Source organism: Phalacrocorax aristotelis, chromosome 18, assembly GCF_949628215.1.
Source record: "Phalacrocorax aristotelis chromosome 18, bGulAri2.1, whole genome shotgun sequence".
Taxonomy (NCBI): Eukaryota; Metazoa; Chordata; class Aves; order Suliformes; family Phalacrocoracidae; genus Phalacrocorax; species Phalacrocorax aristotelis.
This window is the reverse complement of record NC_134293.1, coordinates 434920-451496: the sequence shown is the minus strand read 5'-3', so window position 1 is coordinate 451496 and position 16577 is coordinate 434920. Positions and strand designations below refer to the sequence as shown.

The following is a 16577-nucleotide window of genomic DNA, read 5'->3' as shown; positions in this document are numbered from 1 at the left end:
CGAAGGGCTGAGGGACGCGGGGTTTCCCTCCGGAGGCTCGTCCCTCGCAGCGCAGCCCTGGATGATCACGCCAGGGACCCAGCCGCAGCGTTTCGCGGCAGAGCGGGGCGGCTGGGACGAGGTGCTGCCGATTCGCAGCAAATCTGTGGCAGCGTGGGGCAGAGAGCCCTGCCTTCAGCCCTCTCGGCCCAGAGCTGAGCTGCTGGGCTGCTGGTAGCCCCTTGCAGAAAGAGCCTGGTAGACGCAAAATATCTCCTGGTTGATTAATGTGTTTCACCGCAGGTAGGAGCTCGGCTGGAGCAGCCTCCTGGGTGGTTTGTGTCGGTGAGGGAATCGAGCGTGCAAATCGTCAATAAATGATGCAGCTCTCTAAATGCAAAGTGCCTCTGGTTTATAAATTTGTACGGTCAAACTGGGAGGTCCAGACAGATGCTGAGGTCCAGGATGGCTGGCTCCTGTGCAAATACTTAGCAGAAAATAAAAACCTTGCAGCCAGGAGCTTGCAATTGAAACGGAGGGGCCTGAGCTGTGCATAGGAAGGAGGGGAGCCCGGTGCCGAGTACTGAGGTACTGAGCAAACCAGTGTCTGACCTCTTCTAGAAGAAATTGCTGAAGTATCTTTTTTTTTTCAAGGAGGAATGTTGTTCTTGATGAAATCCCCATAGGTTGAGTTAACGAACCTCCATGAGGGATGTACTACTGGCACACCCGGGCCACGTGTGCATGTGGCAGGTGAAGTAGCGATGGTGGATTTGCTGCCCGTGTCTCATCGCCTGACCTGGGTGTAGGCACAGGCTCTACGTGCTGCCTGTCACCCTTTGCATACGGCCAAAACATATGTGCCATAGGCTCCGTCCTGCAGCCTGCCCCAGGCAAGGAGACCCCTGCATGTGGCTCCTGGGGAGGGGGAGAAGTGCAACCACTCCCCTGATGGTGAGGGATGCAGCTGAGACCCGGCCAACCTGGTGTATCACGTCTTGCTTAATTTATGCCTCTGCTAAAGGTACCCCATTAAAGCGGTACTAATGGTAGCAGCAGTCCCCGAGCGCTGCAGGGAAGGGCTCCCGTGGGTTAGGACAAACCAGCTCTCACCAGCACGTTGGCTGCCGTGTCCTGCGCGAGCCCCTGCCGTGGTTCGGGTGCTGGAACAAACATCACGCAAACAGTCCTTGCTGCAAACAAAAAGCCATTGCCTTCAGGGCACCGAGACTGTGACGCTGGTGATGAGCACCCTGGGGAGCCGGTCTCAGTAGTCCTCTCTCCCGTGTTAGTTTTGCACATTGGTGACATTTAAAATTTAACAGGTGCTTTTATGATGCGTCTGTGTCCACCTTGTGCCCACCCTGCAGAATCCAGCCCATAAACTGGGCTATTTATTTCTCCAGCCAGCGACCCTTTAAAAAAACCACCCTGGAGAAGCCAGGCCTGCAGCGCTTAGCACTGCTTTCTCCTCTGCTCCTGTTTCGCTGGGGGGGCTCTGGGTTGCCAGCTGGGCGTTCAGCCGGTACAGAGGGAAAATTCAATGCTGGGTCTTTATTAAACATGGTCATTTATTTTGATTACAGATATCTCCTTTATTTCAAACAGAACAGTTTATTCACTGCAAAGTTTTTTCATGCCTGTTGGAAAGAGTTAGCATTTAAAAAAAGGAAAAAAGGCTTGGATACATGCAAATCATACTGAATGTTGCCAAATGGATTAAAACGAGTAGCAGAGTTTCTTCTAAGTCATCTACTTGCGTATGGGGGAGAAACAACCACCAACAGCGTGAAGCCCCTCTGGAAAAAGCTTCCCGGTGCTGTGATGTTAAATGAACAGAGCCAAAGGCACGACCAAAGTCTGACTGTGTTTGCACCCAGAAGCAGCAAAGCCAGCGAGTCGCCGCCGTGAGCCAGGGAAGCGATGCTGTAAAGCTGGTCGGGGAAGGGCTTTGAACAGACAGAAAGGGGCTCCGTCCTGGCAAAGGGAGTCACGTCTGCTCCTTTGGACCCAAGGGAGGGGAAGCCTCCCACACTTTCCTGCCCTCCCCCGGGTTTGGGATCAAATGAAATTCTGGTTCAAAAGCCAAGGTGCATGTTCCAGCGCTGCTGCTCTGGGGTGATCCAGTTTCCGTCAAAAATAAAATCAAAAGCAAACCCACGTTTTAGAAACAAAGCACTTCTGGTCCGGGGGGGCAATGGCCACAGCCAGGTGACCCAACAGCCTCTCTGAGGCTTTAACGCTCCAGCTGGCTGAGTCCGCCCAGCCCTCAGTGGCAGCGATACAGGGAGGAGTCCCAGGATTATTTTTTCTTTTATAAATCTTCATTATTGTGGTCTCTTTTGTCAGCAACAGCAATCGACCTGAGCTGAGCCCTGGCTCCAGATTTTGCAGATTACTCCCCAAAATGGACCAAATACGCACTCCCAGCATCGCTGGTGCGAGCTCCAGGTACCACATGAAAAGCTCTGGAGTTATTACAGCAGCACGGCTGGTGGGAAACTGGATTTTACATCTGAATAAATACTAGGCAGGCACAAGTGCCAGCCCGATTTCGGTAAGGCTGGAGGGTGGGGTGGTGTCCCGGCATGCTGCAGGCTGGGGTTTAGCTCCGCACCAGGAAAGCAAAGCTCTCCCTTCGGGCTGGCTCATGCTGTTACGAGAAACACCCCGGTTATTGTGTGATCAGACTTCTGTTGCATCGCAGCGGCTGTGCTATTCATCAGCAGCTCCTGAAGTCAGGACTGGAAAGGATTTAAGGTTTGTCTCGGCGGCAGGCCTCGTTGGGGTGACTGCTCTCTGCCCATCACGTGTGGGAGAGCAGCTAGGGTCTGGCTGGATCCAGCGCTAAGGACAGAGAGCCCTTCCCTGCAAAGGCTGGCCACCTTTCTTCTCCCCTTTTGTGCTTTTCTAAGGGCCTCGTACTACACCACCTTGGAGATGCATTTTTGAGAGGCTAAAAAAGCATAGCACATCACTAATGTTTAAAAATACCTGGCCAGCTTTTGTAAAATACAAATATTCAACACGATCACCTTTATGTGTCCTTTGAAAAGAAAAAAGTTGACATTCATCGTACGGGAGGAAGGCATCAGTCCGGACTCCTGAAGCATCCCACTGTGTGAATCGAGCCTCCGCCAGGACCTCCAACACTGAGGTCCTGGTTTCAAGTCATCCGTGCTCAGCGCGCCCACCCAAGAGCCACGGAGCCGGACATCATGTCTGCGGTGCCGCGGCACCTTGCTCTGGGCTGGGGCGCTCCCCAGCCTCGACTGTTCTGTCCGTCTGCTGCAAGCCTATGCTGTCAGTCTTGCCTGGTCCGGCTTGCAGGTCCTCCTGGCTCGCGGCCAGGCCGTCTTGGCTCTCCAAATCGCTCACCTGGCCCTCGCCGAACTCCAGAATGGTTGGCAAGTTGCCTTGCTTTGGGCATCGTCTCTTTAGGCTGACCAAGAAGGGTTGTGGCAAGGAGAAGATGTCCACGTTGTTGCCAAGGTCGATCCAGGTGACGCTGGGGAACTTCTTGGGGTCCTTCAGGGTTTCGGTGAGGTCCCGTAGGATGGCTTTGGTGAGCCGGTTGCCGTTGAGGGAGAGGGTGGTGAGGTGGGGCAGCACGCAGAGCACGGGCAGCAGCTGCAGCAGCATGTCGTCCGTCAGCTCCGTGAAGCACAGCTCCACTGTGTCGATGTGCTCCGAGCTGTGCTGGAGGTAGGACGTGATGCGGTCCAAGTCCTTCAGTGTCAGCGGGATGCCCGACAAGTCCACTGTGTTGTCCTGAGGCTTCCCCATCAGGACAGCTTTCAAGCTGCAGGGAAAGAAAAGGAGAGGGACGTTAATGTGGGATCACGTCTCTACTTGGTGGCCTCATTTTGGGCTCCCTGGCCACTCTCAGAGGGGGCAAGACCATCAGATTTTTAGGTAGGCTATTCAAATGGGGCTAAGCACCTCGTCTGGAGAGGCCACGAGTGTGTCCGTGCAGCTGGGGGGCAGAGAGATGTTTCAACACTGTTTGTTGATAGAAGAGGACCAGAAACAAGGAGACCATATTCAAAACCCATACTTCAGAAAGAGTGCAGAGTTCTTGTCTACAGGCACTGCAAAACCTTGGAATAAAGAGGCTAGCTGCTGCTTTTAAAGGTGCAGAAAAGGGTGAGGAAGCCCTTGATTAGATGGCCAGGAATTGCTGGTGTAACACTTCTCACGCTGCGGCCTGTGAAGCTCTGTGAGCAGGAAGCCACGTTTGTCCTCTCAGGTGTGCGGGTGGGAAATTGAGACCCCCCCAAGTCAGAATGGGGTCTTACACATGCCCAAGACAGCAAATGTACGATAGACACCTCCAGGGTTGGGCGATTTGATCTAGTATTTCCAGTGTGTTTGACCTATTATGTCCCTTCCGTCTAGGTGCCAAGTTGATGAGCACTACGGAGAAATCCTTCGCTAAATAAATAAATCCTCACAATGGCCCTACAGACCCATTAGCATGAGCTAGACTGGTGTTTCACAGCTCAGTATCTCTTCTAAAGCAAATCAAAGAACAGATCTACAATGAGGACCTGTCAGCAGAGTAGTGCTGCTGAGGACTTTTTGCTAATGAATTATTCTGAGTGAATTAGGAGGTGGAAGGAGCCTCATGCATGCTAATTGCTCACGTCAGCTCGGCGAGCTCACATGTCTCACCTGCTGCGGCGGCACACGTGGTAGCCTCACGCCAAACCAGCCAGCTGCAGAAATGCCTTTGCCTTTCCGTACAGCCCGAGCCGGGGTCTGCCCAGCACCTGCTGGTTTTTCTAGCTGAACATGCAAACCAGTACTAGCAACGCCTTCCGCCTCCACTGCACCGGCGCTCGAGTGTGTCTGCGCCAGGGCCAAGGCACCTTGGTCGGCATTTGCCTTGCACGGCACGCTGTTTTACGGCTCGCCCCACGGCGTGTGCCGCCAGCGGTGTGCGGTCTGTGATCTGGGGGTGGATGCAGGCAGCTGGCAAGCCCTGGGCTTTCCCCTGAGGAGTTACAGAAGTAACACAGCTAAACAGCTGTAAATGTTGCTGAGCTTTAATTTGTAAATAATACACACACAGAGACAAGCTTGCAAGGCGGTGTGACCTCCCCGCTAGACTTTGGGGGAATAACGGAATAGTGGCAAGGTGGAAGGAAGTGAGGGTTATTTGCAAGTACCAAAGCATTTTACTGTTGACTGATCACACCCGTGGTCACCACTGGGGTACGAGTTTGCCACGGCCACTTGATGTACTGGAGACCTGCAAGCCAAGGAGGAGTGGAATTCCTGTGGTTCCTATGGAAATAAACCCCCCCAAAAATGCATGGGCGTGTGCACTTTCGAAAATCAGCATCGCCAGAATAGCTTTCCTAACTAATCACAGGAAAGCTGAAGTTGCTGCAACCTACAGGGAAAGCGTTTGCGCCAAGCCAGCGTGTCGCGAGGTGCCAGGACCGGGCCAGGGAGCGCAGCCCGCCTGGCTCAGCCCAGCAGCAGCCGGGGCCGTGCCGCGGGGGGTGGCACGTGCCATGCGTGTGCACGGCCGTGAGCGAAGCGCTCCGGTTTGCCTGACTGGCTGTAGGCGTCAGGAGGGCAGTAAGGGTTGGGGGCACGGGGGCTGCACAAGGAACCGTGCCTGTACGGGTGATGGTCTGCCAGGCACGTCTGCTCTGCCAAGGGCACAGCGCTATTAGCAGTGCCTCGTTGTCTCGCTGTTGCAGCCCCATGGTGTATTAGCTGCCTGCCTTTGAGTCAACAGGCAGTGATGTCCAAATGACCACTTTGTTTGGTGGGGCGATGCAGCTGATGCACGCAGAGAGGCCGCTAGCTTAACAGGACTTAGGTCGGTTTTAGCAGCAAGTACCGACGAAGCCGTGGCGGGGCTGCCCTGACGTCCTGCATGTGCGCTGGTTGAGAAAGCACCTGCACCTGCATGTGGGGTTATGCTGTCGGACAGCTAATGTGATGCTGCGGCGGACTTGGGGCCAAGATGCTGCTCGGCTCGCTCCTCTGGGCGTGCTTTAGCCAAGGCGCCCATGAGCGCTGACTGCCCAGAGGCTGTTATTTCAGCCAAGGGGAAAAAATGAAAGCTTTACGCCAAAGGTCCGTGGCCATAGGTTGTGTTCCAGTTAAGCGTCTCCAAACCCAGAGCTGCTCTTCTGCTCTCTTGACTGTCACAAAAGCCACATACCGAGCGCCCGTGGCCACAGGTTGGCTGTGGAGAGCTGGCTATGGCCCAGGTGAGCGCTGGCAAACTCCTGGGTGCTGTTTTTAGACCAGAACCATCGCACAAATCCCAAACAGGTTGTGATGGGGAGGCTGGGAAGGGGGAAAGATCTCTTTTAGAGTTCCCTTGGTGATGCTGGATTATGCTCCACGGTCTGTTTAGCAGTACTTTGTTCTTACTCCTCCTTTGAAGAGCTGATTACAAGGAAGAAATGGATGCAGATAAGCACTGGGATTAAAGTAAACTTCCATCTAGCGGCTTGGCTAAACACTAGGCAAACAAGCTCGCTTCCCAGTTTCAATGTGCACGTAAGCCGTGGCTTCCTGATCCTGCACCGTGGCAGAAAGGGCGGTGATTTCACAGCGCCGCCTCAGCTAGAGCAGGTACCGGCGCTGGAGCTGGACGCGGCAGCTCTGCAAAAGGCCTCGGTCATCAGCCGGCGCTCGGATCGCGGCCATTTCACGGCAACACCCCACAGCAAAGAACCGGACTTGGTTTTGTTAGCTGAGGCTCCCTGAGCCCTTTACAGGCTCCCGTGCCCCGCGCAACCCTCCTGCGCTAACAGAAAGGCGCCTGCCCGTTGTTCTGCGAGCAAAATGACTGAATTTCCCCTGAACTAGGCTACGCAATGTTAAGGTCTCCTTAAGGCAATCGATTCCCCGTCAATCTTCATGCTCAGAAGCCACTCAGCTGCTCTTTGTGTGTTATTCAAGGATTTTGTGTTTGACGAGAGGAGCTTGCCCTGCCTGCGGTCGCTGCTGCGGGGGCACATTGCCGAGGGCTGGAGCGAGGGGACACACCAGGAAGGGCCCCGCAGGATCGAGGAAGAGCGCGAGCCTTCCCCCAAACCGCTCGAATGGCACTCCCCAAACGGCAGCCGCAGGAATTAACGTCTTGTCCGTACGAACGTGGGTTTGTGCAGCAGCTGGCCAGTTTCTTTACCACCATTAAGACGAGTGATTGACTTCTTAACCTTCTCATTCTAAGTACCCAGGAGACCTGGGGGTAATTTTGATCCATCACCCTGACTGCAGCCCTGGCATAAAGAAAGCGTTGGGCTACGGCGTCGGGCCAGCGAGCCAGGGCAGCTCAGCCAGCGTTACCTGCTGTGACCACGCTTGTGCCACAGGCTGGGGCAGGCTCTGGGCTGTGGGAGCTCATCACTGCACAGCCAACCCAGCCGGCCTCGACAGGAAGCCATGGGAGATGGGGAGAATGACAAACATCTGGGATATCTTGCAGAAAGAGCACCTGTTTCTTAGTTTGACATGTAGCCCTACCCACGAGGCCGTGCCAGGTCATGAGAAACATCTTGTCCGTTGGTGGGGGGAGAAAACGCTCCATCCTGGGGTCTCAGGAATAGAAATCAGGAGAAAAGGGACGTATCCAGCACGGTCAGGTAGGACTCCGAGGAGCTGGGTGACCGCAGGAGGGACAAGATCTACAGGAGCAAACCCAAAACACCTGGCGGCAGAGGGAACGCCAGTTCCTCTGGACACTGCATCGGGGCAGAGAAACCAGAGCGTGGCAGCATGCTGGCATTTTATGGATGTATTACTGATTTAATATGTGGTTTCGCTTCTCCAGCGCAGATGAAATCCAGGAGAGTCGTTCCTCTGGCTTTGCGGGAACAGCTTTAGCTGATACAAACCGCAGCCCTTGCACAGAGCCCCTGCGGGGTCCCACGTGGCCGAGTGGGATTTTTGGGTTAAAACACAGCATTCCTGCATGGGCACAGGCAATCCAGTGGGAACCATAAGCACAGCTGGGTGCGCCTATCTATGCACTTGCTTCTGGCATCCTAGCAAGAGAGCTGTGAGCTGAAGAAACCACACCAGCCTGCTGGATGAGCCGCCGCTTTTACTGTGTGCTAAGTGGGCTGGGGCTTTACCAATAAACAGACACCCCAGCCTATAATCACCCACAGCAGGCCCTGGACCTGTGATTTAGGCCCATTCAAAAGCACACAAATCTGATTAGAAACCTTTTTTTAAAAAAAAACAAATCTTGGATCATTAAGCGTGTGCTTGTGACTTATTACCCACATCAGCCAACGGCTGGTTTGGGGTGGGAAGAGAAGCTAATGAGAGCGGCTGCTACCACTTATTATTTTCTGCATGTTTCAGTTGCTGGTTTGCCCTGGGAAAGATTATTCATGCAGGCTGCTGAGCATAAAGGCTGGCCAGACAATTTCTATAATTTTAAATCTTTTTTTAAATTTTAGTGCCTTGGTGCAATCAGCTCTTTCCCATCTAGGCTCTGCTCAGCCACGAGGCGTGGTGGAGCTGGGATGCATCTGCTACACCCCTCTACATCACCGTAAAACTAAATGTGTTGCCAAACTCGCACTGCAAAGCGGAGCAGGGCGTGATGGCTAATGGTTATTGAATTTACGCCACCCTGTGAGCTGGGCTGTGCAAGGGGGCTGGAGGAAGGGGCAGAGCTTGGGCTTACTCCCTCATCCCCCTCCCCGGCCATCAGCAGCAAGCCTGGCTTTGCAAGAGGGCAAAGGCTCACTGCGGTAGCCCAGGCTGCTCAGGCTAAGCCAGGGCAGTCACTGACTTGGTCTTTGTTTTTCATGCAGGTGCAGCTGTAGGCAAGCAGCCACCCAGCCCACACCAGCCAGAGACGTCAATCCCCTTTGCCTTAGGCAAGACCCTGAGCTGCTCTTCCACAGGAATGTGTTTCAAATCAAAACTGCCAGGCTGAGTCCAAGCTTCATTCATCCAAAGAGTTGGGGCCTCACTTTAACAGTGTTAGGTTAGTCCTAAAGCTTATTTAACATGAGAAATTAGCTCAAAATTTCTAAGAGCAAACAGCTCTGGAAGCTCTGGTAGCAATAACTTACCTCAGCGGTGGGTCAGTCCTTGAGCACACCTTGGTAGCAGGAGAACAAGAGGGATTTTTTTTTAAAAAAAAAAAAAGTTACCAAACTACTGATGTTTTGCCAAGCTCCGGAGGGTACGGCAGTAACGTCCTGGTGCTCGGCACATCTGGAGTCTCACTACCCACTCCTGGGCCGTGGGGACCCGTTTCACTGCCGCGGTGGCCCTTCTCTTAGCCACAGTTGGTGGTTTGCTGCGTGAGCTGGAACCTCACACACCCCCCCTCTGCAGTAATTTAGCAAGAGCTATACTTATCCCTTTACAAGGTCTCATTTAACCTGTATGTGGGCAGGCAGACAGCTGCTAACGATGTGACACGGTTCTCAACTGGTGATTTTTTGGCAATGCTGGGAAAGAAAACAACAAAATAGTATATTTATTATATATTAAAAAAAAAGGATGTTCATATGTTGGCAGCTACTTCTCTCTCACAGGTACCACTGCATCATTCTTTGGAAGCAGCTCTGGTGAGCGAGGTGTAGCGAGGCTGGGGCCAGGGCGATGCCTCCGTAACCAGCTCTTCCCATCCAAAAAAGCCCTAAAATTACACTTGCCTTGCAGTCTTTGAGCACCAAAGCTGGTTATAGCGGGATCTCGCTGTCAAATAAAGCACGTAGCATCCCTGTGAATAAGTGCTAACCATTTAAAAGCATGGCTAACATAAGCATTCAGGGGTTGAGCCTTGTTTTATCCAGCGCGGAAATCCCCTGCATGGAGCAATGCTGCCCGCCTGCCTTCATATACCTTCTTGTGGGATGTCTGGTGTGGCTTTCATTAAGCAAAACCAAGAAGGTAACAAAGGGGGAAGGGGGATAACTTAAGGGCTCTTTTTTTTTTGTTTTGAGCTGCTTTCAATATTGCTTCACATTTGGGTTTTTCCTTGGAGTATGCATACAATTTCTGCCAGCAAGTAACAGGGAATTGCTCACTAGGGCTCTATCCTTTTCCCCGTGCAAGGGATTTAGCTGATGCCGACTGAAACGGGTTGGTTACCTTGTACCAATAGCCTTTTCACCCTGAAGATCTGCAGTCTATACCAAGGGCAGAGGAACTCTAACTCGCTGGGTCAGAGCAGCCCCATGCTCGTGTGGGGGAGGGCTTCCTGCTTTGCAGCAGCCTGCGCTCAACCTGTCCCCCGGGAAACAAACCAACCAACCCCAAACATGATTTAATAAAAGCAGTTCTGGGGATATTCTGAACCATCTCATGGAAAGAAGGAGGATATTATGTTAACAAACAGCTGTAAAAACTTTTATCCCTGCCATAAACTTTGCCACAGAATGGCCCCAAATCTCTGTAGGAAGTTCTTGCCATTAAAAAAAAAATCCCTCGAGCTTTAGTGGAGGATCAGTTACACCCACTTGGGCTCATCCTCACATTTTATGAGGATATTCCAGAGGGGAAGACACAGTTTGGGGTTTTTTTTTCCCAGCTGGAAACCGTATATGGGGGTTTTGACCAATGTAACGATAGGATTGGGTGTACAACCGTGCCTGAACCCCGCCAACGCGTTGGCAGGACGCTGATTTATATACATGTATGCTGAAATGAAAGCTCTTCTGCATGAAGTATTGCATCAGCCCAGAAAATGTTCCCATGAACAAGAATATTGATGTTTAGCTCAAAGAGCATTAAAAGAAAGGGATTTCCTCTTGATTTAAATTCATGCCATTTCTCTAAAACACCGCAGAAATTAAAGTACAACTGGGCTATTGAGCCACTTCCTGGGCGGGCAAAGGAATAGCTCATGAAAAATGACGACGAGGCAGCCCCATAGAGCGAAGAACTACAGTACAAAATGTATGTCTCACTGGTGAGAAAACTGTTTATGAAAAATGCCAGCCCAAAATGATTGAGCACAATGAATCACCAGGAAAAAGGTAACGTCTTGAGACAAAAGACTTGTCCTGAAATACTAGTGGTATCAAAGTTAAGTATTAAATAGCTTTTTCGAAGTCCCTACTCCTGCTTCAAATGATGGCTGTCAAACCCTGGAATAGATGTTTTGGAAACGGCGGGAAGGAACACAAACAAATGCATGTCCTCTGTTAGGAATCAGCTGATGGAAGGGTTAAGCTCCCCCAGCCTCAAAGGAGGAACGGAGCCAGGAAAAGATAATTATTTAGCTTAAATGAGGACTATGACTGAGGTCTCTATAATAACATTACATATTATATATGTAACGTATATGCAATAATGGTGACTAAAACAAGAGATGATAAGAATAGACTGCGCCTTCTTTGTCGCGATGCATGAGCTGAGGGACACCCACTGATGCTGGAAGACTAAACTCCCAGTGGATAAAAGGAAGGCGTGTGTACACAGGGCTCAAGTTAACCTCCCAACTTCAGCCGCGGTATGTCTCAGATCAAGGGCTTTGTGGGAGGTCCAGAGCAGCCATGGCACTGCTGCGGCTGAGAACAGCCTAACAAAAAGTGTTAGGATTTTGGGGGGTAAAAAAAACCCCAACCAAACAAAAAAAGGCTAGTTCTATGTCCTGAAGTGTAATTGTAGAAACTGTATAATTTCCCAACATGAGGCCCTTTTGCTTCATCACCAGGAGCCTGGACAAGGGCGGATGGGTTGGTCCTAAGTTAGCAGCCTGCTGCTGACCAGCAGTGGCCATGAGACCCTGAAATGGTGGGCCAAAGGCTAGGCCAGGGGGGTGGTGATATAAAAATGTACACGCATGTGCCTGTGTATGTGTGTTTTGCAGTTGCTCCTTATTTAAGCTAGGGAGGGGTGTTGCAGTCGGACAGCAAAAATGCTTGTACTTAGGCCAGCCGCAAGGAAAGGGCTGGATTTCCCAAGTTAAGTTAAAAAAAAAAAAAACCCTCCTTTTACCAGCTTTGTAATGCTGCCTGGTCGAACGCTTTCCTTTTTTCTTTTGCTTTGATTTTATTTAAAAAAAACAAAACCCAACACTCATCACAACACACAAGATGAAATCCGAAATCCAAAAATAATGTAGGCAGAGCCCAGATCAGAACTGGATTTGCCAAATTCTCCAAAATTCAGAGGCACGCGCTCGTGCCCACCTTTTATGTCAAGCTTAAGCTCTGCTCGCGAGCACTTCAGCGCATGCGTGTGCGCTGGTGTGATTAGGCATTAGCTGGTTTAGCGCCTTGTTTACGGCCACAGAAAGGTTTATTAACAGTGTAGTTTAAAGTGTCTGTTTTTCACTGCCTTTACAAATGAATAGCTCAGAAAGATTTCACTCCTCTCCTTAGAGACATTCAGGGTAAAGAGGCTTTTAAAATATATAAATATGTAACTTCAAAGCCCCTTTAGAGCTTACCCATAAACCCATAAGAAATTCCTAGGTCTTGACTGTTAAGAGGGAAAGCACCGGTAAGGATTAGTTATTTTGGTCTCTTCTTGCTCCAAGAGCCTTCCCAGTCCTGCTAAGGTTGGCAGTTTTCACGTCATGAAGTCCAGACACCCCCGTTGCTGAGTGCCTTCCCCGCGCTCAGACGCCCAGGCGGCTCCTCCAGCGAGTGCCCTCGGATCTGGGGGGGAGGACGGGCAGATCGCTCAGCCTGCCGCGCCTCACCTGGGGCTCTGCTCCTGATTTTGGCCCTGATGCGTGACATCAAAATTAACTTTATTATGGCTATTTATGAAATAATTGTGGCTGCTGGGAATGCTTTGCGGGAGGCACAGCCCCTAACAAACAGGACCGCCTATTGCCATCGCAAGCCCGAACACTGGGCTGTTTCTAAGATCCAGCGGAGCAATTTTTAACCATCTTGTTAAGCACGCACCTGGAAGGAATGCTAAAATTTTCTCTTAATTTTCCTCTTTCAGCACCATCCCCAGCGTCGCACGCTGCTGGTCTCTGCGTGTGTGATGCCTGCAGCAATACCTCCTCTGCGTGCCCAAGTGCACGGGCTGCTCCAGGAATAGCTTGTTGTTTATACGCCTTTCCGAATCCCACTGCATTTCCCTTGGCTCCACACCAAGCTACACAGGCCTGTTCCTCCCCTGTTCCAGGCACAAGTTTGGTGAATGCACGGGGTGTTTAATGGGAAGAGTAAATCCTCTGCACCCAAGAGCATCCCCTGCACCAGGAGAATGACGTGGGTCCCGTGGCTTCAGCCCCAGTGTTGCAGTGGAAGGACCGTTGGCTTCGGAAAGATCTTGATCGGTAAATCCTTCCCATCGTGGTGAGATAAAGTCAAGCATCTTTGATTTATATTTCTTCGCTACATTACTTCATGCCTATGCAATGTCTCCATGGACATGTATTAAATTCTAAATGCTTGCGATACAAATAACGAGAAAAAGTAGATTTTATTCCTGGATGAGCGCTGGCCGTTTCCATCAGCCTCGACCCCTTCATCGCCGCCCGTGTGATGAAGAGCCATCCACTAGAGAGCAGTGTCACCCAGCCCTCGGTGCCTAAAAGCCATCACACCACCCCAAACCCAGAGCAGGAGGGACGCAGCCCACGACCTGCACCTTGCAGATGGGCTCCCCCCCGCCGGGGGCAGGGGCCAGGGGCCAGGGGCCGCCTGCTCCCTGGCGTGGCGAAGGGTGGGATGTCACCGCGCCAGCGGACGCCCTGCTCGTGTCACAGCCCTCAGCGCTTCCGCTGGGTACGGCGCGCGAGCCGAGCGACCTGCGCACGGGCGGTGGCGTTGGGCAGCTGCGCCCAGGCTTCGAAGGCCCAGATATGGCTCTAAACACACCTAAGCATCCTAATATCCAAAACACGTGGGGGGAGGACCCTGACATTCTGGGTGCAGCATCTCTTTGGGGAGAAAAAGAGCGCAGAAGAGAGCGGAGAACCGAAGCAGCACAGAAGAGTCTCTGCTCGGGGCTGGGTGGATTAATTTACTTTAACAGCTCCCAAAACGCCTCTAATGCCACCCTTGAGCACCTTTCTGAGGAAGGGAAATAAAGGACATAAATTTTCTTTGCATTAAGCGTTTTGGCAATGTGATGTTTGGTCCTTTTCTAAGGCTGATGTGCCTCAATCTTGTGCTAGCACGGAAGAGGAGGGAAACCAAGGGGAAGGAAGGTCAGGCAGCTCGGGCAAAAACTGCGGGCAGGGATGGCTCCTGCACTGTCCTTCATGGGCACGTGGACTTCGGGAGGCGCAAAGACTGCCCTGACTTTGGAAGCCGAGGAGAAAAATATCAGTAGACAAAAAGGAACCAGACACACTGAACAAGTTATTGAAATGGATTTAAAAGAGGGGGGAAAAAGTGCAATGTTTTTTGTTTTCAGTCCAAACCACATAAAATGGACCCACCAACACTGGCCACGGGGAGGCCACAGACCCATTACCCCAGAGCTCGAGTCCACGCGGGTCCAATTGCTGGGGCTCACGCCCCGGCTGCTGGAGAAGCGGCTGCGCCCGGTGGGTATTGGGTGAGCTAACGCCACTGGGGGGGCCCTGCAGCGGCACCCCTGGGGAGGGCCCAGAGCTCAGGTTAACCCAGACTAAACAGCTGGGGGGGGCCAGGACAGCCCCCGCGCCTCAGCCCGTCAGCAAAGCGCCCTCCCCTGCCGCTGCGCCGTGACTCCAGGCAGCTCTGTGGCGTTTAGGGAAAGGACCCAATTAAACCTTTAAAAGCAACAAGCTTCTTGGAAAATGAAGTACTGTTATCCGAAGAAGCAACTTGATAAACATCTCCAGTAGGGATAATTAAGCAGGAGAACTGCTCTCATTTGCATGCTGCACAGCCAGCTCCTCATCACGGTCCCGAGCCGAGGAGGCTGGATTCAAATATTTAGTGAAGCGACGGTTTTTTTCTCTGTATGAGAACCACCGTTTATGTGTTACAAGAACAGCGATTTTTTACCAACTTGTTTTTAATTTCCTGCTAAACAAAATTCTCAAAACAAGCATTTGGGAACCATCAAAATGCTCTGCTATAATTTTAACTCTGTTTAATGTACTGCAAAATATTGTAAATATTCTGCTGTTGGAGTACTCCATTTTTCTTTCACCATCCTCCCCAAAATGAAATGTATTTGTATATGTCTTCCTATCATACGTTTTGCTCTTAAGAAACCTGCATTTTCCTATAGAGGAACGGTGCTAGAATGTTCCAATGAACTCCAATGTACTAAGAAACTGCAGCTGATGCCCCGTTAATAACATGCATTTGCAGAAAAGGCACTTTCACGAGTGCCAACAGAAAAGCAATCAAGAATTTAAAAGAAAACAGCATGTTGGGATTGTTGCTTGTGTAAATGACCTCCTGGAAGAGAACTGGATCAGAATAAGAAATTGTTCAAGTTTGCATTATAACAAACAATAGTTTGCAAAAAAATAAACGTTTCCTTTAAATTCTAACACAGGAAAAAAAAAGCTGAAAAGATGCTTGGGAAGGGATTTTTATGATTGAGTACATAAAAAATACCCAAGTAACTATTGTCTTTGCAGAGGGAAAGGAAGCTCATGTCCTCTGGTTTCACTGGGAAAAGGACCTTCCAGTTGAGCTGTAGTCCTCAGTGTCCGAAGGAAAGAGGCCATAGGAAGAGAAATCACTAGTAAATTGCTCATGAAGACGCACAATTTGCTGCCAATAGGTTTAAAACAGTTCCAAACCAGAGAGTTGAGAGGAAGAGGAGGAAAAAGGAAAGAAGGGGGGCAGAGGAAGGGGCTGCGATGGTGCAGGGTGGCAGTCCCGTAGGGACGGATGGGGCAGGGCTGGCTGGGGCTCCAGCCCCTGCTGCAAAACCAGGATGGAGGGTTGCTTGAAATCCTTCATTTCGGCCTCTGCGTTTGCTTTTGTTACCGCTTTGCCTCAGCGTTCCAAGGCATGACCCCGCAAGCCGGCTGGACGTGACCCCCGGTGCGAGGTTGGAGAGCGTGGCTGCTCCCTCTTGCTGCCCCGCGCCACAGATTTCAGAGGCAAAGAAATGTGTTTTGACACATCTTGTCTATTTGCAGGTGAGAGGGGCTGTTGTGAATCGTCTCCGTCCCCTTCCTGGGCCCGGGGAGCTTTGGGGTGGGGGAAATTCACACAGGCAGGGCGGCCTGAGAGTCATCGCTCCGGTTTACTCCCGCCCACCAAAATCCTCTCCCAGCCCTCAAACCTGGCCCTGGGGCTATCAAACAACAAAGAAAAGTCCAGGAAAGGGTTGTAGAGCACTGCACATATCAAACTGAACAGGCTTTTGCTGAAGGTTTGAGGCTCACGCTTTGTAGCGGCTATTTGTGTTTCCTGTTCCTTGAAATAAAATGAATTCCATTAACACAAAGTGGAAGAAAATGGGATTTTTGCTGGGGGAGGTGAGGGGAGAGAGGCTTCAACTCTGAACCTCCAGCCCAATTTTCTCATCAGAAACCAGCGCAGAGAAGAAAAAACAAACCCTCTCCCAACTGCTCTTCCTGCAATTAGGGAGCGATCAGCTGCCAAAGTGTGTGCCTGGGGCTTCGCTTTCCCTAAACTGTTTATTTTATTGGAGCACAGACGACATTTGGAAGGGTTTAGGCAAGCAGAGGTCCCCTGTTGCCTGTGCCGCCCTGGTGAGAG

General features: G+C 51.3%; 1 protein-coding gene and 1 long non-coding RNA gene across 2 annotated transcripts in view; one reads left to right on the top strand and one right to left on the bottom strand.

Annotated features, from left to right (window-relative positions):
* Positions 1–14008, top strand: part of LOC142066187 (uncharacterized) — a 29749-nt gene extending 15741 nt beyond the window's left edge. The window contains exons 2-3 of the long non-coding RNA XR_012663630.1: positions 8784–8959; positions 12892–14008. This is a non-coding gene — a long non-coding RNA (uncharacterized LOC142066187). The remainder of the gene's footprint in view (positions 1–8783; positions 8960–12891) is intronic.
* Positions 1531–16577, bottom strand: part of LRRC75A (leucine rich repeat containing 75A) — a 94858-nt gene continuing 79811 nt past the window's right edge. The window contains exon 4 of the mRNA XM_075113354.1: positions 1531–3781. Coding sequence (XP_074969455.1) covers positions 3196–3781 — 586 coding nt within the window. The 3' untranslated portion in view covers positions 1531–3195. The remainder of the gene's footprint in view (positions 3782–16577) is intronic.